General features: G+C 38.3%; 2 protein-coding genes across 2 annotated transcripts in view; one reads left to right on the forward strand and one right to left on the reverse strand.

Annotated features, from left to right (window-relative positions):
* Positions 1-606: 606 nt before the first annotated feature.
* On the reverse strand, positions 607-16044 carry LOC146459958 (neuroplastin-like). Its single transcript, XM_085088714.1, has 8 exons — positions 15889-16044; positions 8538-8771; positions 7949-8104; positions 6307-6615; positions 4972-5124; positions 3304-3474; positions 1555-2632; positions 607-1029 (listed from the first exon to the last, which is right to left on the reverse strand). The coding sequence occupies exons 1-7, from the start codon at positions 15950-15952 to the stop codon at positions 2508-2510; spliced, it is 1212 nt and encodes a 403-aa protein (XP_084944840.1). The 5' UTR covers positions 15953-16044; the 3' UTR covers positions 607-1029; positions 1555-2507.
* A 3694-nt stretch (positions 16045-19738) lies between these two features.
* Positions 19739-24980, forward strand: part of LOC146459959 (limbic system-associated membrane protein-like) — a 10178-nt gene continuing 4936 nt past the window's right edge. The window contains exons 1-5 of the mRNA XM_085088722.1: positions 19739-19965; positions 22479-22676; positions 23586-23726; positions 24059-24352; positions 24729-24869. Of these exons, the coding sequence (XP_084944848.1) occupies positions 19902-19965; positions 22479-22676; positions 23586-23726; positions 24059-24352; positions 24729-24869 (838 nt within the window). The 5' untranslated portion in view covers positions 19739-19901. The remainder of the gene's footprint in view (positions 19966-22478; positions 22677-23585; positions 23727-24058; positions 24353-24728; positions 24870-24980) is intronic.

The raw sequence follows: 24980 nt of genomic DNA on the forward strand, positions 1-24980 counted from the left end.
GAATACAGTTGCGCCGTCACGCCTCACTGGCAGTAACGACGTCCCTTTTCAAAGGGATAACATTTTGGTGGTAACAAAAGGAAAGGTTACGTGCCAAACTATTGCTGCACCTACATGTAGCAAACAACTGAACAAGTAAAGCATCTGCGAGCGACTAGAGCGTCTTCTTTGAGATTTTTCGACCTAACTGTTCTGCTTGCGCAAACTCAACACCATAACAAATCCATAATTACTGCATCTAAACTCCTATGAACTTAAAATGGAAGCACAGCTTAAACGCTTTACAAAACAGCGTAAAAAAACGTTATAAAATTTATAGCTAACCTAAGAAACGTTTATTATGAAGCGGCAGCTATCATTAAGGGGATTGCTCACAATACCTGTGACCGTTTACACCGATAATACGTAATTGTCCGCCATTCAGAGGAAATCATAACAACGAAAATTTCAGGCAATGGATGGCATAACCTGGAAAATAAGCAAACGCTTTGGAACATTCCACAGGAACCCGACGAAATTGACTTCAAGCTTGATTTTGGCCTGGAAGACACACTGTTGCTGTTGCTCTTTCTGCTGCTGATAAATGCCGCTTTCCCCCCCCCCCCCCCCCCCAATTCCTTTCATTTGATCGCCTGGACTACTAGCGCTTCTCTTAAATTTCCTTTGTCTTACACTAGAATTTAAAAAATATAGCAGTATATGGCTACAATCTACAACAGGAACCTGTTTCCATGGATACTGCATGGAATTATCCCGCAATTTTACCTTACCACAGTCGCCTCAAATAGCACGAGGTATCCCCTTAAGCAGCATTTGTTATTTTACATTAATCATACACTAATTAATTCTTAAACAAATACATCTAAGTCCAGTGTAGATATCAGGTGACTTCACAGGAGCTGAGGACGCGGACCGTGGCGTGAGCATCCATCCTAAGCAACTGGGGTTTCACCCATTTTGCGCAGGCGCACTTGGCCCCTGTCACCGTCATCTGTTGAGCTAAAGCTGAATTCCACGCGTCCGTCTTGCCTGCGTTAACAGAACAATATATGCAACGAGTGTTAGCGAGTTCATAAACTTGCTCGGTATAGCCTTTTGTGTATACTCATTTGTATTCTCCCTATTAGCGCATCTTTTCTGTAACTAGAGAAGAGCGTTAGAGTAAGTCGTATCATTTTAGAACACAGATGACCTCTGTGGGTTTTTAAGATAATAACTGATGTGGATTTGTTCGCTCCCTTCAAAACCCCGTGAACTATTCTAAACCTAGAAAAGTGCATGGTTTTGATTCCTCTTACTACTCCCAAAAATGCAAGGTATAACTTTTCCACTGGCTGACAAATTCAGGTAAGAAAACTCGAGTTTTCGTCCAATTTAGTTCCAAATCAGTCTAAGACAAACTTCCAAGACGACAATTTATCAAAGCAAACTTATTGCATCAAATAATGTACACATCGGGTTATAGCTATAGATTAGCACATATAGTATTCCAGAAAATTGGCATTTGTGGGAGGACATGAAAAGGTTAATAACACAAACTAAAAAGTTTCTTACTTGTCGGCTGTGAATCCAGGTCAGCAGAAGCCACAAAAGTAACATAAAACAAAAGCAAAGGTAGATGGTGAGAATCCAGTTTACTTCGGTAAATATTACGCCATTCGGGTTATTACGCAACGGGTATTCATATACACCTGATTGAAAAAAAAAAAACGTTGTCCTGTGCAAAAGTGTGAATTGTAAACCATAGTCCGTGCTGATTTTTGGATATAAAATTCAAGGAGTATTCAAGGAATATTCAAGCACTAAAAACTGAGTTTTCAAGGAGTATTCAAAGCAAGTTTACTTTCTTTGCACTACCTTTCGAAATGTTTTCATTGGTCAATAGCAACTTTAAAAAAGCTCCCCCGGATATAATCTGTCCCCGATTTTGAAATCTGCGCTCAATCCCTGAATAACTTTGATACAATCCTTCATTATTTCTCGTCCGAACAAAAATTCAAGGACTTTTTGTTATTTTCAAGCACTTTCAGCAAAAATTCTTCTTTTCAAGGGCTTTTGAAGCGCCCTTGAAATCTATAATTAAATTCCAGGGCTTTTCAAGGACTTCAAGGAGTAGCACGAACCCTGTAAACAATGTGACCTGGTGGAATTATGGGGTGGTCTGATTAGCATGCGCATATTTCTTGTCTTTTTCTCTCTGTCCGCGAAAAACAAGTAAATTTTAAGCCCTAAAAAACTTTCATTTTCTAACAAGAAGAACGCAAATAAGCTAAACACTTCACAGAAAGCTAGTGGGTCTCATCAACCAAGAACACCGTGTGGTCCCTGTTACCGACATTATTCGGCCTAACACAATTAATTATTAATCACTTTTCTGAGGTGTGGCATGCTGTAAGCAACAAAAATACATGCAATATGGTTGATCATAGTCCACTTGACTGGACTCTGTGGAAAAAACATTCAGCCGCAAAATAAAAGCAGGGAGTGTTCTGCAGGCATGCTGTGAACTATGCGAATGTTTCCATACCACTTTCCTTGTCCTTCTTCCTCTTTTCACAAATGAAGATGATCAGGAAAAGGACGAGTGCTTCAATCAGAATACCAATGACAGGCCACAATGGACCCAAATTATCTGAAAACAAAATCAACAGTTTGACTTTTGCATTTAACACATACATTGCATTACACGGAGATACAGTAGATTCTTGGTGGAATATAATTATCAAACACAGAGAAGGTGTGGGCAGAAAGAGCGAAGCAGGCAAGTTTTTGAAACCAACTTCGAGGTGTTAAGAAATTGGATGAAACACTTTTTCAAGTGTTTGATATAGTTTCACAAACTATTAACTGAAAAGAAATTCAAAGTAAAAGTTCATCAAAGTTTATGACACGTGTAATTAGTAATTTCCAAACCTCCTGAGTCAAGTGTTGTAGTGGTTTCCTTTGTTTTCTCTTAATAAATTATTACTGAGGTCGAGAAGGAAATATCCATAGGAATATTTGTAAAAGTTTAAAGGGGCGCTGTCACGGCGCCACCAAAAATAAATAAAAAAAAAAAACAACAAAGCGATGTTCTCTGGCTAAATAGAAGACCACATGCAAAACTTCAGACAATTGAGAAAAATGAAAAATTTGCATTCAACAAAAGGTGGCCATACCCTCAGTCCTTCAATTATGAATTTCTCACTCAAAACCCATCTGTGAATGAATGGCATGGAGTTCTTACCTGACCTTTACACTGCATAATCCATCACATACATGTGCATTGTATATTTATTTAATAATGCGAATTAAAACTCTTACCTCTGACCCTGAGGATAAAACGCTGGCAGTCGACTTCCACGTTATCAGAGCAGTTGGATGGAAGGCAACAGTAATAGAATCCACGGTCCGTATATTGCACATCGGATACTGTCAGTTCATAAGGGTCGTAAGGCCCCATGCGGCGGATTAGATAATTTTCATCTGATTCATCTGTCAGAATACATGTAAACCCCATAAGCTCAAGGTGGTTTCTTAGGGTAAATTGTATTTCACCCTATCTAAAAGATCTTCAATGGTTACCCGTAGAGTTTCGTATCGAATTCAAAATATTACTACTTGTTTTCAAAGCGTTAAATGGTATCGCTCCACGTTATATCTGTGATCTCATCAGCGAAAAGGCATCAATCAGAAGCTCTTTGAGATCTAATGACCTCACTTTGTTAGAGGTGCCTCGAACCAAATGTAAGACTTTTGGTGATCGAGCATTCGCTTTTGCTGGTCCATCCAAGTGGAATAAGCTTCCTCTGGCAATTAGGACTGCCAAAAACATATGTACTTTCAAGAAACACTTGAAGACATTTTTGCTTAAAAAAGCATATGACATCTGATTATTCCCTACTTTGTTTATTTTATTTCTTACTTTTTTGTTTGATTGATTATTCTTAAATTTTATATTTTATTGATTTTGACTAAATTTTTCGCTTTTATATTGTAAGTGCTTTTGAATATCATATAAAAATTGATTATTATTAGCTTGTGTACATCTATGTTACAAAGGAAATATCTTTAAGCTTCCCATACATGAAGGTACATGTACTACATGTACATGTAAAGTAACAAGAGCCGGCCATGTGGGAGTCCAAGTAGAACTGCACTGCAGGGGATGTTCTAGGAATTGTCTATTGAGGGCTCAGTAGATTCCCTTCAAAGATTGCAGAGGGCCTTTGTTCATGAGAGAGAGCCTAACACATGTCAACTTCTCATATAGAACATAGGAATTAACAATACCATTTGTTTGTACATGTAGTCTAGATGATTGTTATGGAAACGTTTACACATATACATGTACATGCAATTTACACCCATGGCACATTAAAATTAATATTAATGTGAAGTGTACAGCTGTAGCATTATCAAAAAGATTTCAGTTGAAGGGCTTGGTCCATAATGGACCTCTGGTACATTTCACATGACTTTCTGTTGTTTTAGTTCAGATTCCCCATGTGGCTTTGAATTCCTTCAAGAAACATTGCCTCACTGTTTTATCAGTTGCTTCACACTTCGTTTGCAAAAAAAACCTATGATTATGGCCAGGATTTCCATTCTTGTCACAACATGAAGTGAAAAACTGCAGAAAAACAGTGGACTAATGTTTCCTGAAGGAATGCTAGGCCACATATAAAAGGTTAAGTTAATTTGAACTAACACAACAAAAAGTGATCTTACATGCACTATACATGTAGGTCAGTTATGCAGAGAGCCCTTCAAGTATAACCATGTTTGCAAAAGGTATTCAATTGTCAAATGCCTTTGTAGAAGAAACATACACGTAGCCTTCCTCTGTGAGGTTTGTATGCCACATTTTGAGAAATTTCATGCACCAAATATTATATTTTAACCTGAGGTAACCCTGCTATGCTGCACTCTAGATAGATTAAACCCTGGGACCTGTAAGTTGTTCAAGGTAGTATTGATCATAAGACTTACTGATGCAGGTTTGTATCTTGTCTTCACTCTTCTTCTTAATTTTCCACTCCACCTGCAGAGGAAACCCTTGGGCTGCACACACAAATGAAACTTCGTTGCCTTTGAACTTCTTAATTTCAACATCCTCCTTTGGTTTATCAAGCCATGCAGCAACTGCACAACAGAAACAAAGGAACTAGTGTTAAACTCTGCATGTCTTGTACAGTTAAAAATAAGGGGGTGTTTACATGTATATGTGAAAACTCGCCCTGGTGTGAGTTTGATACCGGTATGACATTGTGATTTCATGTACCGTGTTTACAGGAAGGGACACTTCATGTCGACAAACATGATTGTGACGCCAATGATATTGGATTGGATGTCGAAGAATGTGCATGCGCTACCCGTTCCAGACTTCCAGGAAGGTGATTTCATGCTGGAGCGAACAGCCGTACCGCGTTTACATGACATTGGAATGAGTTTTCGTACCGGAATGAAAATCTCGCCCCGGTACAGTTACCGGGGTGAACTCGCACCGGTATGACTCGCTCTGGTGTGAGATTTTATGTTGATATCATGTAAACGAATACAGAGCCACAAGAGGGAAGTGGAGTGAACTCGTACCGGGATGAAAGTCGCGCCGGTATCATGTAAACACCCCCTAAGAACAACAACTCATTTTTTGATGGGAAATAGTAAGACCTTTGTGTAGTAAAGCCCACCATCTCCAAAATGGTACAACTACAGGGTGAGAAATACAAGGTTTGCATGGAAACAAACTGAAACCTGGGATCACTTCAATAGCACTTTTACGATTGCAGCTCACAAGTTCCAAGGGCCCTTGCATTGTTCTAAGATGCCTGCACAAAAAAATTTAGTTTTAACAGATCAAAAAATGAGTCAAAAAACTTCAAGCTCAGTAAAAAAGGTTTACCGGTAGGTCTTATACATGTGTAACAATGATTATTGGACTTTCCTTGTTAAATGCACTGTAAAAAAGATGGCTCAAATTGTATGCTACAAGCATGAAAGTTTTATTGAATAAGAAATTGGCCCTTGATGTAATAAACACTATGTAAAAATTACTGCAAGGGGCTTGTTTTATAAACCAATGATGCACTGGCACCTATCTAGGATGGGGAGGGGGGAGGTTACTCTAGTACATGTACAGTGCTGTAGTATTCAGGAGTCAGGAGTCTGTACACTCCTCACTGGCATCCACATGTTACATGTATATTAGGCACTGGTTGGAGGATTGTTTAAGCATCATTGATCAATGTATTAACCATTTTTATCTTTGGTGACCAATATGTATTTGCAAACAACAACATAATTTATGTGATAATGTAAACTTACTTCTAACCATAGTGGTATCTGACACATTATGTTTTTTCTTTTTACGTAGCTTCACTTCAAGACGACATTCGTACTCTCCACCATCTCTAACTCCCACGTTTTTCAGTTCTAGAGGCCCCAGGGAATCTTTAGGCTCATTTGGATCAGGATTACGGACACTTTGTATTTCTACACCATCTTTGTACCATGAAATCCTGTTCAACGACGTTGCAGAACCCACGCCCTCGGTCAGGTTGCATGTTATTATGATGTCATCACCATGTTGCAGAAGATTGAGTTTGGGGACAGAAACTGTTGGGATTTCTGACTCTGAAATGGGCATCAAAGTACAGCAAATGTCAATCAATTGCAAAATTTGCAATGGAAAGAAGTTATTCTGTCAAGTAACCTTAAAAGAGACACACACATACTGGCTATAATCAAAGATTATTAATAGTAAGCTTGATTACCAGCCACTGAGTGAATGGGGGAAATCAAGCCCAAGTTTATGGGAGCGCATTTGCAGCCTAACATTAGTATGCCCTACTGCCCCCATCTTTCCTAGTCACTTCAATTAATCAAAGGCTCCTGTGAGCCAACTCGTGAATGCCGAAGTAAATAGTGGCAAGGTATAAAACGTTGTATGCATTGTGTTTGGTTGGCCCAGGACTCGAAATATACAGTAAGCCACAAAGGCTTAATAAGGGGCCTCACGGCCACTCTTTTTAATAACATTGTACGGTTTTGTTTGTGTGTTTTGATTATTTTATTTATTTATTTATTTATTTATTCATTCATTCATTCATTCATTCATTCATTTGCTTGACTGTATACTTAAGGAATCTAAATTGTAAACATACACCTGTACCAGTATAGCGCGTGCACCTCAACTAGCATACAGTAATTACATTTAACGGTATTGTACAATGGAAATTCAAATGACAAACAAAGTATTGTTACTGAAGATGACATAGGAATGTCAAAACATGTTTTACAAACTTAAACTTGTAGCGTGTTTTTTTAAAATTGCTGTTTTTCTGCTGTATTCTCAACCGTTTGGAATTATTAATTAAAAGTAAAAGAATAAGCAGAAGAGTTCAGTGTCTCCCAGAAATGTGTAACAAAGATGACACTGTATACAAAATAAATAAACATAAATAATTATTGATCGGTAATGATTTCTTGAAACATAAGCAAGCGGCTATTAACTTTAATTTTCGCTTGCTGATGTTTCAATAAATAATTATGTATTTTTATAGTGGAAATGCACTTAGCTACCCAAAGCTACATGTGGTTTACAGGCATTCTACTAAGCAATAATGGAAAACAAAACCTGTTATGTTGAATTTGATTATTATTTAATAACAATCAAATTCAACATAACAGGTTTAAAATCCCAACTGGCAGGAGGCAAACCAGCCGGCTATATGCAAACATGGCCGAGGATGGGGCTTGAACCCAGGACCTCTGGATATCAAATCCCTAATCCATGCGCCCTTATTCACTGGACCACGCCGCCTCCTTACAGTGCACATTGCCATGGAGTGGGAGAGATTAATATTATTTGATATCACAAAATTAATATCTAAACAGAATCCACAAAGTAACACTTTTTTAAAATTAATTAAAATTAAAGACAAATTACAGTAATAGTAATACTTACTGCTAATGACATTGACAGTAAATCCATGCTTCTTTTCTTGGGTATCATTGACTGCAAAAGCGTGACATTCATATCTCCCCAGTGGACCATTCTGGCTATCATCATCCCGCGTTACATTCCTTATGTTCATTGTGACAAAGAGCTTTGTTGCATTAACTGTGGAAAAGTTAATACATAACTACTGAGTACTTAAACATTGGGGAGTAAAATGATTTAATTATACATCAGCAGTGTTAGAAATAAATGTACATATGGAATTATTGTTGCTTACAAACATGTACACTGTACTACAAAACATGTACCAGGACTTGTGGCATTTCAATTTTGATAGGACATTAATTTTTAAAAATTCAATTATTTTACTGGTACACTTACATGTACACCGTACAAAGGCTTTTGAACATTGTAATGCACAGCAATAAGTAACTTTGATGAGTACATGTTCAAAATTTCAAATTTAAATATTAACATGACAAATGGACATCATTATTTGTCTCAGTTTTAAAATCATACATGTAAATTAATGTACTACACATATTTTGATTTTCTACACATGTACAACATGTATTTTTGAAAAGCAAGGACCTACCTGGGCCATCTGGGCCAGCAACCTCTTCCAGCTCAGTTCTTGTTGTAAAGAACAAGTTGTCACTTGCTGTTAGATTTCTATATATAGCAAAATTACTTTTCCTCATAAACTGTATTCTGTCGGGAGTCTTTTCTCCTGATGAATCAAACGCCACACAGGTCACCTGAGCTGAAGTGTACTCAATTGGATAGATGTTTTCGGGAAATGGCTCGACGATCCCAAAATTGTCCTGAGCTGAAAGAAATGAAACAAAGTGCACGTCAACATTTACATTGTAATAAACATGACAACACCCTAGAAAGTACATGTACATGTATGTACAGTGCTGATAAAGAGGTACAGCTGTTCATACTATTTGTTCATGCCATACATGCAGACATTTGCAAAAAGATTTGAGACACTAAAGGTAAGTAAAATACATCATTTTACACAATCAAACGTTCAGACCTTATCGGCAACCCTTCCCCTAATCAGTTGTGTGATGTTCATAAACCAACAGCTGGGCCCAATTTAAGCAGGGCTATTACTTCATTGTTGTTTGTTCATTTTCCCACCAGAATGGTTCACTGAATCACAGCTTACAATTTCGGGATTACGTACATGTACCAGTAAATTACATATGTGTGTAATAAAGTAATCACTACATTCTCTTAGTATACAGCTGTATTCTACTTCCCTATTTCTTTTAGTGCCTCTTTAATATACATGTATTGTACATCTTCTTTTTGCCTTACTCTGCCTGCTTCAATCAGCTTTTGCTACCCGCGGTCCAGTGTATTTAGTAAAAGGTGTGGAGGGGTTGGGATGTACGTTTTTCACAATGGTTTTCAATGTAAAATGGGACATGTAAATTAAAACAACCGATGGTACATGTCCATTCACTTTATTGTCCAACATAGAACAGAAGGATTTTTAATTAATTTTTGTCTACAGACTTCAACCCAAGGAGCCAGGAACTTGCCAGGTCAGGGAAGAGAGCTCCTCAGAACCTTCTTACCACCATGTTCTAAGAAAGTTTTTTAGATATTACCCACTGGAAGGAACAGTGGAGTAGTGCTACATGTAAGCATGTTGGATGAATGATGGTACCACCACGTTGTCTGCTATAATTATAGCAATTAACTGCCCCCATGTTGTCTGCTTGTTCTCAAGCAAAGGCAATTTTTGTGATCATGTTTTTTAGCCTACTTGATGTGATCCTTTGCAGCTACTTCAGTCATGAGAAAGGGCAAGAGGGTGGCAATTTGAACAACTTCTCAGAGGCCACAAGATAAGATCATCAAACATGTATGACGGCAATTGATCTGCAGCAGGACCAGCCAAGGAGCAAGAAAGCTCCCAGTAACCATTTCATACTTTTCAAGGCTCAAAGAAGACTTGATTTTTGAGGTTCCAAGTTTTTTCTTCTAATCACTGTAATGTGTATTACAGTGAATTTTGAAATTTGAACAGAGTTTTGAAATTTACATGTCAGTTTTGAACTTTGCCAATGAGATTTCGGAGTTCCCGTAGAAATTTCCCTAGCTTTTTATATTTAACGGTATGTAAGGCCTAGGGCAAACGTCGAATCTAAGTCGCGTCGAATTTATTACAAACAGGTTCGACAAAGATTTGACTTAATTCCAGCATGGTAGCAAATGTCAAACCTGCGTAGACCCTAATTCACAAGCTGCACTTCATGAAACACGGGAATAAGCATGTGTCCCCGTGCTATTCACTTGATGCACGGCTAGTTATTGCTTGAACTTGCTAGCGCAATGCTGAAATGCATTGCTTGTCAGGCCTATCTTTGGCAATTCATTGCAAAAAATAGAGAGAAAAGACTCAAACACTCAATTGCAAATAGGCAATTCGCATTTCAATCATTTATATTCAGTGTTCATGAAACATGAAAAACACATTTCCATCACGCTGTGCGATGTTAGCAATGACTTTCGATAGCTCACCATTTCTGGTCGCAAAATTGTCTTTGTACAGCGCATGCTCGTCAGGAGGGGAAATAGCGTTTGGCAAATTGGGGGAGTCGGTATTTTTGTGACGTTTGTGCAGTCCATCACGTTTGAATCAATTATTTTGTAATTTGCATGATTTATGAATTGAGTTCAGCACGTGTTTAAAATGGCGTTTGCTGTAATGCCGAACCACTGTCGCATTATCCAACTTGGCAAGTCGAACTTATGCTGGAGTCAAACCAATTAATTTGAGTCGAACTTAATTGCGGCAAACGTCGCACCATTCATGCGCCTATTTTCAAAAGTAATAGGTTCGGCGAATTAAGTTCGACTAAGATTTGACGTTTGCCCCAGGCCTAAACCTATGAATTGCTTATTACATTACAGCATTAAGTATTTCAAAAATAACATTATTGTTTACCAAGTATTTTAAAATGCATCTTTTTCGGAAAGATTTCCATAGAAATGTTCAACATTCCATTCACATATCGGACATTACAAAGAGAAATTCAAATGTTCATTTTATTCTGGGAAATACTGGTCACGCGCGACGTGAATTGACTGTACATGTAAATGGATATATTTTTATGATTAAATTTCTGGTCCCTGAATATGTGACTGACAGACTATACATTGTACTGACAACTCAATTTTTTTTTATTAAAAACTCTTTTGAATTATGTGGCTCACTGTGAAAATTAATTAATTTATTGCATTTTCTTGTGAAATTAAAAACAAAATTTGCCATTTGAGCTTCCTATAAGTTTGATGGTTTGAACTAGAGAAAGAGACTTGACAACAAAAATACAACTGTACTCTTTCAGCAACCAAACCCAGTCTTGTAGTTTCAAGTGATAGGTAATCCCAATAGACTAATCTTATCTCTGTTCCAAAGATTGACAACAAATTTGAGAGAGCAATTATTGCACTTTTTTATGGGTACTAGTATTTTCTGAAACAAGGTAAAATTAATCTTTTCTTCCTTTTATGAAAGAAATCATAGAATAATTCTTTCACTGGTGAATTACACGACAGGTTGCTACATGTACATGCAACTGCATGTCTTAAAATTGTTGCATTTAAATGGTGGGGTTTATTTATTTATCATTATTTTTTTTTGAAAATTTTCAGTAAATCTTGATTGTAGAAAGCAAATTGTCCCTTCCTTTAAAAGACTATAAACATATAACTTTTACAAGTGTTTTAATTTAATTACTACACATTTTGTTATTGGTACTACTCAAGTGTAAAATTAGATCTACATGTACAGGCTGTACTGTACAGTAGGAGAGTTGATAGGGGTAAATTGCCTTTTATTGGGATTCATAAAAATACAGCAGCTGTTGTCGACTATTTGCTAAGCCTTGTTTGATACATGAAATGGGAAATTTTAATAATATTTCATGCAACTTTATTCACATGTTGTTGGGGACCATGTATGCATTAACCCTTTAAGCCCTAACAGTGATCAGCATCAAATTTCTCCTTGTAATATCAATGCTTATTCAACCCCTGGGGTCATGAGAATTAACAATATGATCACCCAAGGTACATTTTCTTCCTATTTTAGTAACTTCAAATTTTAATTCTCCCCAGTACTTTTACACTAAAAGTATGGGGACAAGATAGGAGAATTTGTCTTTTGATATTAGGGGTTTAAGGGTTAACACTGAAAAGTACAATTAAGACTAACAAAGTGGAGATCACATAATCATGCAAAATATAAAGCTTAATGATTTCCCGACCAACAAACTCATTTCACTAGAAGTTTGATTGACAAAACAAGCCCATTAATCCTCTCTACAGTGTACATGAGTGTTTGGTCTTTAAGGTTGATCGTTAGAGGCCTGGCCTCTGTCCTTCTATTGCTGTTAAGACAAGAAATGTTTATGTTTTTCTTTTTTTCACATTTTTCTCCACTCACCCAGTTGTACATGTATTTAAGGATTACAGCTCCTAAAACAGATGTATTTTTGTACAGTTTATAAATATGAGGGAAAAGTAAACGTATGCAGGTCTCAGTGAGTGCTGTCGAAACCCAAAAAGAAAATTAGGGACTAACCACGCATTTTATTTTCAGAGATACATGTTTATTGTACATACAATTAAGCGTGTACTGTATGGGCTTTTTTTCATATTGAAGCTGCTTAAGGTGGCTTACTACAGTTTTAATGGAGTATAACGGCACAACTTTTAACTCTTTTAAAAAAGGTTCCAAGCTGTTTTTCCCTTCACTATTTACTGTTTGCTAAGTCTTTTACGATTCTATGTGAAATTTGAACAATTAAACGTCAACAAATAGCCAAAATAAGCGTCCGAGTACCCAATGAGAGACTGGGCACTAGTAGGTTAAGTCACGTTTTTCTCAGATTCTACCCGTATGACCCCACCTGAAAATTTCAGGAATAAGAAATTGGGTCTGATTTAACATTCATGGAAAGTAAAATAAAAATCTGTAAGACAGTTTTTGTGCAAACTAAGAGAATGTGAAATCAAAAATAGCTCAAAATCTGTCTTACAGATTTTTCAAAAATTTTGGCTCCAAACGTGATTCACCCGAACAAATCAACCGTGAAAATTTCATCATAAGTTGTACGGTACGTTTTTGAGCAATCCTTGATCAAAGACAGGTTTTTACAACCTCGGACGAGAATTGAATTGCGCATGCCCTTTATTTAAGGGCGCACTCATGTAACGCCATGTATCGCGTGCGAGAAAGGTACAGTAAATTAGAGCTCTTTTACCGAATGTTTATCAAACTTTTTTGCCATATTTTTTTGGCCCTAGGCTTGATTACATGTTTGAACGGAGTTTTGAAACTATCGCTACATATACCAAAGAGATTTGACGCCTTTCAAGTGCTGAAGTGGTTTTTGTTACTTCTTGAGGTTACTTGCGTCATTTTTGCACGCGCGACAAATACTGACGTGTGGCAGGCTATCATAGCGCGCGCTACTAAGTCTCAGAAAAACTGTAGTAAGCCACCTTAAGAATCTCTGAAAAAATACTTGATTATCTCCAATTTGTTTTTGGATTGCAATAGTAGACTTCCTAAGATCTTTTTTTTTTCCCACAGTCATAAACCACACAAAACTACCTGTGAATTAGCAGGCACCATCCTTGAGAAATCAGACCCTCTTGAACTATCCTGAGAAGCCCACAACTTACTGTACAGTATGTGCAGTAGGAAAAGAAGGCACAATACTTAAATGGGTACCATTGGGGATAACCCTGTGATGGATTAATATTCCTACATGTACATGTATTTACTTCATGGACATTACAAACTACATCGAGCACCATCTATTTGTGACACCTGTGGCTCACATGGTCAGATGAAGACAAATTAATTTTATGTCTTGATCCTTGCTCTAAACGAGGAGTTGATACTGTAGATCCATCTGCCAAAATGTTCAGCATTACATATAGTTACCAAACCCAGTCAATAGATCTGACGTCTGAAATTTACATTATGAATTGAAAGTGCCTGTATAGAGAGTGGTTTTAACTGTCAAGAGGTGATTAGAGTTTAATATTGTTTTTCTTACATTTCAGACATGTCTAAAATAATTATTATCCCTTCAAGGTTTCACACAATCTACAAAGTAAAAATGCTGTAATATACGTTTTATTGTAAGTTCAAGGTCCCATAAATCTTTCACACTTTCTTTATAAGGAATGAAACAGTGGAAGGATTGATAGATGAATTTAGATTGAACTTAGCTCGCAGGCTAAGACAAATTTAACGAACAGTACATGCACATGTAAATTGAGAACAAATTTAATTGATTTAAAGGTAATTGAAATTGAAAGTTCACAATTTATCAATAGATGGACATTCAATCACGTAAAAGTCCCTTGCAAGAAATGTGGTTAACATGGTGTATGTTTTGTTTTAGAAAAATTAAGCTGAGAGAGACTACAGGTATTTTAGTAGTACACAAGAGTCAGACTGATTTATTTCCTGACAGCTGAATATCCTCTAGCTGGTCTTTGCAAAACTTATTTGATAGGAACAAATATGTATTCAATATATTGTCCACATAATTCACTTATACAGTTTCTAATATGTTTTAGAGTACATGTAGATATCCACTGCAGCACTAGCGACTGCACTAAAACAATTTGTAGCATGAGCTACATGTATGAAGAAGACAGACAAATCAATTGAATTCTTATTAAAACCACTATCCTTTTATAAAAAAGTGTACCTTGACAGAAATCTTACACAGGATAATATAGGATCATGAGCATTGTAAAAATAATTCTAAAACCTTAAGATCCTACTACATGTACACCTGTATAACATTAAATTTTTGTAAGGATCCTTAAGAGCCAGCAAATTTAGATGAATCCGCCTGTCACACATGTACCATTGATGATAAATTCACCAGCTATCTGTCTCTCACTGAAACCTTGCATATGTGGGTGAAATCATGCATTACTACTTGACAATTATAATTGTTTTGATCTAAATACAGCGTAACTAAGATGAAACAAACAGACACTTTCTCCAAGTAGCAAACTCAAACAGAAGAAAACCACTAAGTTTTAAATTTTAGTTCAAGGAAATTTTTACAAATACCACACAGAATTTAAAGAAATAAATAACACGCAAATTTACTCTCATTTCATCAGGTTTGAATTCCTGATCAGGTAAATTACAATGTCAGCTACATTTAAAATTGTTTCGTGCTTGAATCGAAAGTTGGAAGGGGACAGCTCTTGCCCATCTGCAGAAAGCAAAAAGTACGTTCTAACAAGAATTAATCCGCAAGATCGCTTCAAGAGGTTTTTTGTATTTAAACCTTATGATCTGAAAGACAGTACGTGCAGATATGCAGATGAATACAACTACAAGATTGAAATTTATTGACGAAAGCATAAAACCTCTCTTCAAATATTAACAATGCACTATCGGTCAAGCTTTTACATGCAGAAGCCCGCAGTTCTTGTCAAAGACAAACTCTTCTCGTTCCCCATTTTTCTACATACTGCAGTTGATCTCAAACTTTAAAAATCGCAGCAGAAGGGCTAAAAATCCCCTTAATTATTTATACATACCGCAATAAAATCCACCTCGAGTAAACAAGCTCGAAATTTGCATTGGCACACTGTTTGACAGAAAAACTGAGATCAATATTCCTCTCTCGAAACTTGCCATATCTTTCAAACTGTTTTCCTCGATTTTATTCAATAAGAGCTGAGATTCTAAATCAGTGTTTTAACCTAAAAGGCGTTATTGAAATCAGCATATTCATTATTGAGCGTAACTTCGCTCTGTTAAGTGCACGACAAGATTTTTTCAACGTACGCTATGTTCGGTTTGCAGTCACAAATATTCTTCACAGCCGATCAGTAGACTTAATTAGGAGGACCAGCACTATTTTTACCCTTACCTTGAACCTTTTCTGCTAAATATATCGCCAAAAACAGGAGCGATTTTCCGGCAAAGGCGGCCATCTTGCAACCGCACCTCCTGAATAGCACTCGACCGAGGTCTCCATGGAAAGGAGCCGTGCACGAGAATGAAAACGAGGCTGATTAATGCACAGCTGTGCTTTTAGTATTCCTTCGCCTGCTTGCAACCCTTGGACTCTCTTGCTTACAGCTTGAACCAAATCTCTGAAAACAGCTACAATTGTCGCAGTTGAAGTGATTTCCGAAGACTCGTTTACTTTGTAGTGGCCTCAGTACAGCTGTACATGTTAAACAAAATGATGGCGTCCTCCAAAACCAAGGCCGTGCTCATGAACTACTTACAGTACTCAGACATTGCCAGGACCGTATTCGCATCACTAAGCGAAAAAAAGAATATACTTATCCCTCCTACCACTCATGATCGTTGCTCAGTAAAAGGGCAGCAGCTCAAGCAATGCATAAGGCATGTAACGTGACATGAAAACTGGAAATACCTTAGCGTTCTTCAGAACAAGCTCCAGTTTTATTTTTCGGTGGTCTAAAGTTCAGTCCAATGTTCAAAGTCTTGACTTGCGGTGCGCGTTGCGCGCAAGAAGATCGGCCAATCTGCCAGAGAAATGTCCACTCACCCTGGACTGAAGATATCCCGGTCAATTGGGCCGTTAAAAACTGCCAAAAAAGAAAACAAAACAAAACAAAACTCAAGGCATCAGGACGGCGTAAATGAGTTCAGGCCTCATAATTGTACTCGGTCAATACATTTATCTATATAAAGCCAATTTATGAACCGAAATTATTACGATAATTCTGTTTGCGTGATCTAAAGAGGTATTGTTCACGTGGCAAAGCAAAAACTCACGCAATCCAAAGGAGGTTTGTCAAGAAATTTACATGTCCAACCTTAATTCTCTAAATAGGGATATGTTGTAATACATGACCAGATCGCCTCCTTTACGATTCACACTCTGCACGGGACAACGTTTCTTCAGTTGAAAGTATATGACCCAACTATCAGTTGTATATAAACCAGGCTTCCCAAACTTTTATTTCACGTACGGCAATTTATCAATCTCGTTCTGAGAGCCCTCGTCACCCTTATCCAGCGGATAAGGGTGAACAGTGCGGCTCTGGGCACGAGATTGTTCACTCACTTATTTCAAGCCATTTCAATGGTCATGCGCAGATCCAGTGACCGGTATTGACTCAATCTCGTTCCCAGGCCCCTCGTTACCCTTGCTCGGGTGCAATCTCCTTAAGTTCCCAGAGCCCTCGTTACGGGTATACAAGCATTCTACAAAAAAACAAACGTTGTCAATATGGATGGTTTACTCTTTCAGGCGTCACTCACATCAAGGTGTGTCTGCTGTCTTGGAGAGGACTCGCCAGGTTTTCTAGATCTACTGAAGATAGTTTGGCCAAGTAAGAAACTGAAACGCAGAAGAAAAAAAAAAAAAAAAACAAGTTGAGAAAGGGTCGATCCACCACCCATCCATTTCTGAAAAAAATTCCTAAAAGTTACAAGAGTCTCGTAAAGTTGGTGTATCCTTATTCACATTAATTTTTGCTAGCACTGAATACAGTTGGTGACCAGTCTTTTTCTACCGTATTCACAACATAACAGTTTGCTCCCTTACTTTTACCAGTAAACTGATGCACTTCTCCATGGCTGCACTAAAAATTTAAAATGGCGACAAAACACTTAATTTTAAGCCCCCAAAAGGAACGACCGTCAATGTCGAAAAGGCTGAGACTCTTTCTCATTGTTTACCTCCCTCGCAGACGCTCTTATGGCTCGTCTCATGCTTGAGGAGGAAAGATTGCGTGACGAGCCAACAGAGCGATCTGCGTGGACTGCGAGACCCTCGATCATCGTAAGACGTTTTGGCCGCGCGCGGCAGCGACACTTTTGGAGTCAAAATAGCACTGTTTCGAACGGGAAATGATGGCGTTTGGAAATATTCATGCAAGTTTTAAGTTTAGAATAGGTTTTTGTATATATAAAACTACAAAATAGAGAAGAAAAAAATTTTTGTGTTATATACACCTTTAAGAAAATGCAATTATTAGTGGTTTGGCGGTACCGGCACGGTGTAAGCTATCAGTATATTAGTAAAGTGACCGCCGTTTAGTGATTTTCAGTTAAAAAAAAAACAGAGCCACGAGTTTTTTCTCGTGCTAAGGCTCTGCCTGTGGTAACTGACTCGGAGAGATCTGGAGGCGAGAATGGAGTCAGAAGTGTGAAAAATACTCAAAAAAACTGCTTTTTACGCGTTTCAGTTCTCTCGATCTAAGGGGAGTTTCTCATTAACTTCACCCGCTTTTGTCAGCGTGCTGTTATAAAATAGGCCATTTCCGAGTTGCTGTGAGCTTCATTACGTAAGCGAGGCTAAGTGCAAAGTTTTTATTATGAAAATTAGTTTTCATTCATATGCAAACAAATTTAATTTTCATATGAAAGGCTTTCGCACTTAGCCTCGCTTTCACAATGAGGTTCACAGTAACTCGGAAATGGCCTATTCGCCGTCACAGACAAGCAGTCGGTTATTCACGCGTCCAGCCGTCTCTTCTCGGGGAGGAAAGCCGGACCCGAGGGAGCGGCGGAAATCGAGCCTAATAGGCCATTTTACAGTTGTGTGCTTAGTGACCTGGCGTTGAATTGGAAGCGAGGCTGGGGGTGACCTTGTATTGATACAAACCTCACTGCTTTTCATATGTAGATCATGCTGTTCTCATGCTAACTAGTTTGCATTTACATATGAAAAGCAGTGGTCTGTATCAAAACAAGGTCACCCCCAGCCTCGCTTCCAATCCAAGGCCAGGTTACTAAACACACAACTGTAAAATGGCCTATTCGAACATAACCTGAGTATCAGGCCTTCCTAAGGGTAGGGGGGAGGGGGACTAGTTCGAACATAGAAGAGGAAGCGAAAAAACGATCGAGGTGAAAGAGCTTGACTTAACTTGTCTTGTTCTTGTTATAACCCCTAGCTTGAGCAACAGGTTTTTTGAGCTCCTATTAAAACCCATGCGTCACTTCGGGGTTGAAGGAAATTCATTTGAATTTCTGCATGACGCCAAGTTTTAGAGTCGGATGAATTATTGCGCAAAGGATCCGCAAAGGATCCGTAAAGGATCCGCAAAGGATCCGCAAATGCAAAGTTTGTCTGCGGGCTAAATGGCAAACGTTTATCAACATCTGGAGATAATCAAATGTCTGATTACGTAACCTTGGTTTTCCAAGAAGGTACGTATTCTCGAGGTGAAAACTGAACGCCGGCTTCAGTTACTATTTTGCAATTTGGGGTCGAATTCTATAAACTATCTCATTTTTATTTAACTAAAATACCAAAAAAAAGATCCGTTAGTAACCTTTATATCGTCAGTTGGATCGAACGGACCATTTTATTTTTGAGAGGTGGCGGGGAAGGAGGGGGGGGGGGGGGAACGAGAGTGGGCAAATACACAAGAATCCTTGCGAAGATTTGGTAGAAAAATCTGTTCACAAAACAACGAAATATCTTACAATCCAATTAAAGAAAGTTGTTCAAAAATAGAAAATAAAAAAAAATCGGGCAGAAAAAATTCAACAAGTCCCTTTTTCCCCCCACCACCCCCTCCCTCAAAAATAAAATGGCCCGTCCATAGCCGTACAGCCGAGGGCCACCCAAAAAACAAATAGGGTGATCTCACCCCATATGACAAAAGAAACAAACACAAACAAAAACAAGTCCCCGGCCAGCTATTCAAACGTAACCGTGACAACAAGAAAATATGACGGAATGAGGTGATGTTTATGTTGTATTGTTTTCGCTCCAGCTGCAGTTAGCCACTTAGAATACGCTCTTTCAAGACCCTGCCAAATTTCGTATTTAAATAGCTCGACGAATGAATAAAGAGGCCTAGGTTCGGGCAGGTTTCGATCAGTGCACGCGTTTACCTTTACTTTCTTCATCTCTTGCTTGAGTTCCTTTTTAAAAGAAGATCTCCACAGATGGGAAATTTCACCGTCCTGTTTAGCATTGTCGTGTTTTTGCTGGGCTCAGTTGATGCCAGAGGTAGGAATCTAATGATATACCATTCTATCTTTCGTTTGAATTGTATATTCATTTATTTATTCCTTTTTACTCGGGAAACGAATTTTAAATGCATAAAACGTTTTATTTTATTTTGCTTCAGTCTTTCGTCGCACTAGTTGTAACTTGTGCGAATTTGCTCTCGGGTGGCCAACTTAATTGTGCAATTTAAGAAGTACATCTATTCTATCGCAAAGCGTTTTGCAAAACAACAATTGGGCCATGGATTAATTGCAGGGTCACGTGCGATCAGGAGCAAAATTATGACATTTTGCTCCCCGGCTATAAGCAAAGTTTGCTTCACGGAAACAGAAAATTAGCTCAAATCGTCCTGGTTGTTGACCCATTAATGGCAGCAGTTTGCCAGTAGAAACGCCAAACACAGAAAATTAAAACAGTGCTACCTCGAAGACATCACGTTGTTTTTTTTTTTTTTTTTGTGCCGAATAAAAATGCGTGCCTTGCTAATCACTATGCAGAGACACTGAAAACACGCGATCTAAGGTGACTGATGAGAAAAAAACATATTTAATATTCAACCAATGGCAAGACAAAATTATGGAGCGGATTATTCCCTCCATAAAAGAAACTTGCTTTAGCTTTTTCGTACTCAGGGGGAGTAACGGATATTTTTATATCACTCATCAGGTTTCCGAGCTGCACGCCACAAATTTCCATTTTTGTTAGCTAATACGTCGATCAAAATTCTGAATCAGGTGCCTTCGTTATCAATCACCTGAGCAATAAGCTGCAAAACGCAAACACCGTCATACCAAGTTGTTACTTAAAATAATAAAAATAAAATGTTTCGCTCGCGAAATATATCAATGTGCCTGTACCAAACTCAATCATTTTGCCCACGCTTGTCCGACTTCTCCGTAAAACTACATTTTCATTTTTTATGGCTTCGTGCCATAAGCATAAATACTTATCTTCACAATATTTTCTCCTCCCCAGCAAGTTCGAAGCTCGCACAATCGATCAATCACCACAACAAAAATCTAACATACCCTTTGCACTTGTGAAAACGACTTTTTAGAGCCAGTTTAGTCTCGCGTAACCACTGGACGCAAGAAATTGCGTGACTCCAGGGTATATCTTAAAGAGAAGAGACTCTTGTTAAGTTTGTTTATTTGCTCTTGTCCTGTTTGCTTTATTTTGTTATTTTAGTTCTCTTCTTTCCATTCACGACACCTGTACATAGGACGTGACATGTTCTGTGTTTTAATCACGTGTGGATTGCAAAATATATTGTGTCGGCTTTTTTCGTCTCGGTTGTCATCACTGTATGCTTTATTCTTTATTTTTGTGCTCACTTATTGTTGTTTCATCATGTATACAAAACAATGTTTTCCTATCCAGACTTGATACCTAACAGACTGCATGCGTCTATCACAGAATTCATGTACAAGTGCATATGTTGAATTGCATGCTGAATCAGTCAGTGTGAAGAATTAATTCACCGATATCAAAACAAGACAGAGCATGATACCTACAAAAACGCACAGTATTTGTTAACCCGTGTTATCAGATAACCGGCTTTTTTTAGCGTTCACCTTGAAGCGGTCAGAGATATACATATGTAACGTTGACAATTCCAAAAAAAGATTTTCGTCAGGTTCTTTCCTTCCTTTTGTTTTCGATTACTGATCAAAAAGTGAAATTTCAACTTCTCTAGTCTCTTGATTTCAACGCCGGACTCAGTGGCTGCCAGTAAAATGGATAAGTATTCACCCTCCATTTCAATGCATGATAACAGGCACGGTCACAAACTGGTTTCTACAGTTTAATACAAATATAGGTAAATTTTTTTAAAAATTGCGACATTTACGTTTTTTTTTTTTTCTTGATCGATTTTGCACGTTTGTTAAGGTTCGTTGCTCTCGCCTTTGTCCTTGACGCCGAAATGACTTTGTGGCAAAGAAGGTGGGAACATTGGACAAGATCAGTAACGCTGTCCCCGTCTACTTAGGCCGACATATTTCCCTCTCTTTGCAGGGCGACTCAAAATATAAATAAAAAAACTTGATTAGCAGGGCTTTCCTTGCTCCATATGTACCCGCTGCGCATGCAGTACGGAATTAATAAAAAAGAAACCGCGGATAGCAAGGCTTTATCCGCGAGAACAATGGAACCGGCCAAAGGCAATGGCACTTATTTGTCTCCAGAGGTCAGTATGCCTCCGGATCAGTTCTCATCTCGCACGTTCGGCGCTAATGTAAAAATCGGTCACGTGGACCTGCCCCTGGATAGGCTTCACGTGACAGAAACTTCGAGCTCTCGATCTCATTGTTTTAATAGAATGTGCATATCCAACTTGAATCATCGGATTGAAATCTCAGTAATTGCGACGAGACATAAAAGAGACATTTATTTTCACCATATTTGCAAGACGTTTCGGCATCAGTGGCATTCAAACAGACCGCTCGTTTTCGCTCACGTTTTCGAGTTATCTACATGCACATGATAATGTCTCTATTACATTTTTTTTATAGCTGTCGATCCAATCATCGAGCCCTATCCAAACAACACATTTGCGATAGCTGGATCAACGCTCTCTTCCATATGCATCGTCGTTTGGGATCATGGAAAATCGCCGATTAGGGTAAAGTTTCAAAGGATGAAAGCGGATGATATTACTTGGGAGGATATTCCTGACACGGACAGAGTTTACCAGACGAATAAGACAGAAGGTAAGAGCAGGGATTCTTAAATATAATTATATAATAGATATAGGCATGCGATCTATATTTATGTATATAGGATCAGTTCTGGGCTGAAACTTGGTCATCCTCGGAGACCCAGGGACAGTTGTCGAGAGGCAGGGATTTTCGTGGGCGACAGTTTACTTTTAACTTTCGCCCACGAAAATTCCTGCTAGTCGGCTAGCAGGGATTTTCGTGGGCGACTGTAAACTTTCGCTCACGAAAATCCCTGCCTCTCGACAACTGTCCCTGGGTCTCCAAGGATGAAACTTGGTGAGACTGTTTTTGATGGAAAGTTGCACCAGTTGAGTATGTCATCACTTTTGACAATATGAGATGTTTTTGAATATCAACTACAATAGAATAGAATAGAATAGAATAGAATAGAATAATTTTATTTACTCTTGTGCTTACATGAATTATCGTAAATAAATAAATAAATAAATAAATAAATAACTCATATTTTAAGCAATTATTAGAGCCTGGAGACTGAAGTAACGAAGTGGTCAGTTTCGAGTCAGTCTAGATAGAAAAATGAAACCAAATGTTAAAGTTAAACCAAAGATTATCCGTGAATAGTATATGGCATTTATATATGATCACTTACCTTGATCCTCTTGGCTTTTTACTTTAACTTTGAACTCGGTCTTGATTTTACCTGACACTCTCAAACATGACGTAAAAGTTGGAAGCTAGCGGTGAAAACGGATCGCAAGTAGTAAGAACACTGAAAGGACCAAGTTAATCAATGTTAAACTTTAAATAATTGAAGATAGCCTCTCTGTCAATCGAATTGAACCATAAGTGAAAATTTCCGGATCAATCAGTGAGGTATCTCTAGTTAGTTTGTTCTTTTGTTACAACGAGAACTCGCGTATTTCACTCTTTTCATTGCAGGAAACAAAACAACTGCAACGCTTCACTTTAGGAATGTAACCGTAAAAGATGACGCATCTCTTGGCAGACACTGTTGCACCGTGTTTTCTTCAGGGGGAAAGAAACTGGACCGCATTAGCTTCGTCCTGAAAGTTACACCAAGTAAGGCAGAATGTATTCAGAACAAAGTCGAAAAGTCCAAAGCACCCGGGATTCTTGAAAGCTTAGCTTAACAATTTACTAAATAGATTAATAATATTAAAGAGGCTCTGGAGTTTTAATCTCAAGTAACAACGTAATGAGACCGTAAAACTTGCATTTAAAAATTGAAATTATATAAAATATATGTTCCGGGCTTGTAGGCAGTGGTTGCCCACCGGCCATACATTTCATTGCAAAATGTTTTTCATTTCTACGCCAGTTTTGCTTTCCGCTCTCGATGTACGAGCACGAAAGTATGATTTGATGGCAGCTAACTTTATATCTTATCACAGAAGAGGACCTTCCAGTAGCTCACGTTACACCCAACCAGACAGCATCCTTTGGAGACAATGTTAAGCTATATTGCCGCTTAACGCACAAGAACAACGAGCAAACCACACCCATCGACAAGGTCATTTTCCTTAAGAATGGGATTCCCGTGAAACACACCAGTGACGTCACACAACCACTTATCCTTGCTGATGTGACGGCAAGGGATGGCGGGGACTACGCATGCCTACTCTCAGTGAAACTTTATAGAAGCAAACCATACAACGTTACGCCGACCACGACAGCATATCTACACAGTAAGAACATATGCGTATGAAATCAATGAGATATACTGGGAGGGGAGGGGAGGGGAGGGAAGGGAGCAAACTGATTCCAGAGAAGAGGTTATGAATAGAAAAATTATCTGATGGAACAAAATAGAGCAGGAAATGACTGACTAGTACTGTGGGGGTAAAGATAACACAAACAGGGGGAAAAATAAAGCAAAACGGGTACGAAACTTATGGGATGACAAAAGCACAAAGGGAAGACGAAACATGATCGGAACAAGAACAGCACTTGGATAAGATTGCATGAGATAGGAGGAGAGAAATATCATTTGCTGCAAAAATCAAAATGTCCAAAAAGTACAGCTGCATATGAAATATTTCAGCGGTTCTTTTTATTCAACAGTTCGCGTGCGATTCCCGTTCAAGGAATCAAAGGTTGTTGCTGATCTGGGCGATAGCGTGGCTTTGATATGCAGTGCTGAAGGCTACCCACTGAACGTGACATGGAACAAGAACAAGCCAGGATCAACTGCTATTATCAAACGTAAGATATACTGTATTGAAGGACTCTTAGGGCGAATCTAGTGTCCTAATTACATCTACAAAGGGACTAGCTTTGGCTTTCCTTCAGCGCGAGCGTTTAGTTTGGTGCGTG

Source organism: Pavona decussata, unplaced genomic scaffold (assembly GCF_977016875.1).
Source record: "Pavona decussata unplaced genomic scaffold, jaPavDecu1.1 SCAFFOLD_215, whole genome shotgun sequence".
Taxonomy (NCBI): Eukaryota; Metazoa; Cnidaria; class Anthozoa; order Scleractinia; family Agariciidae; genus Pavona; species Pavona decussata.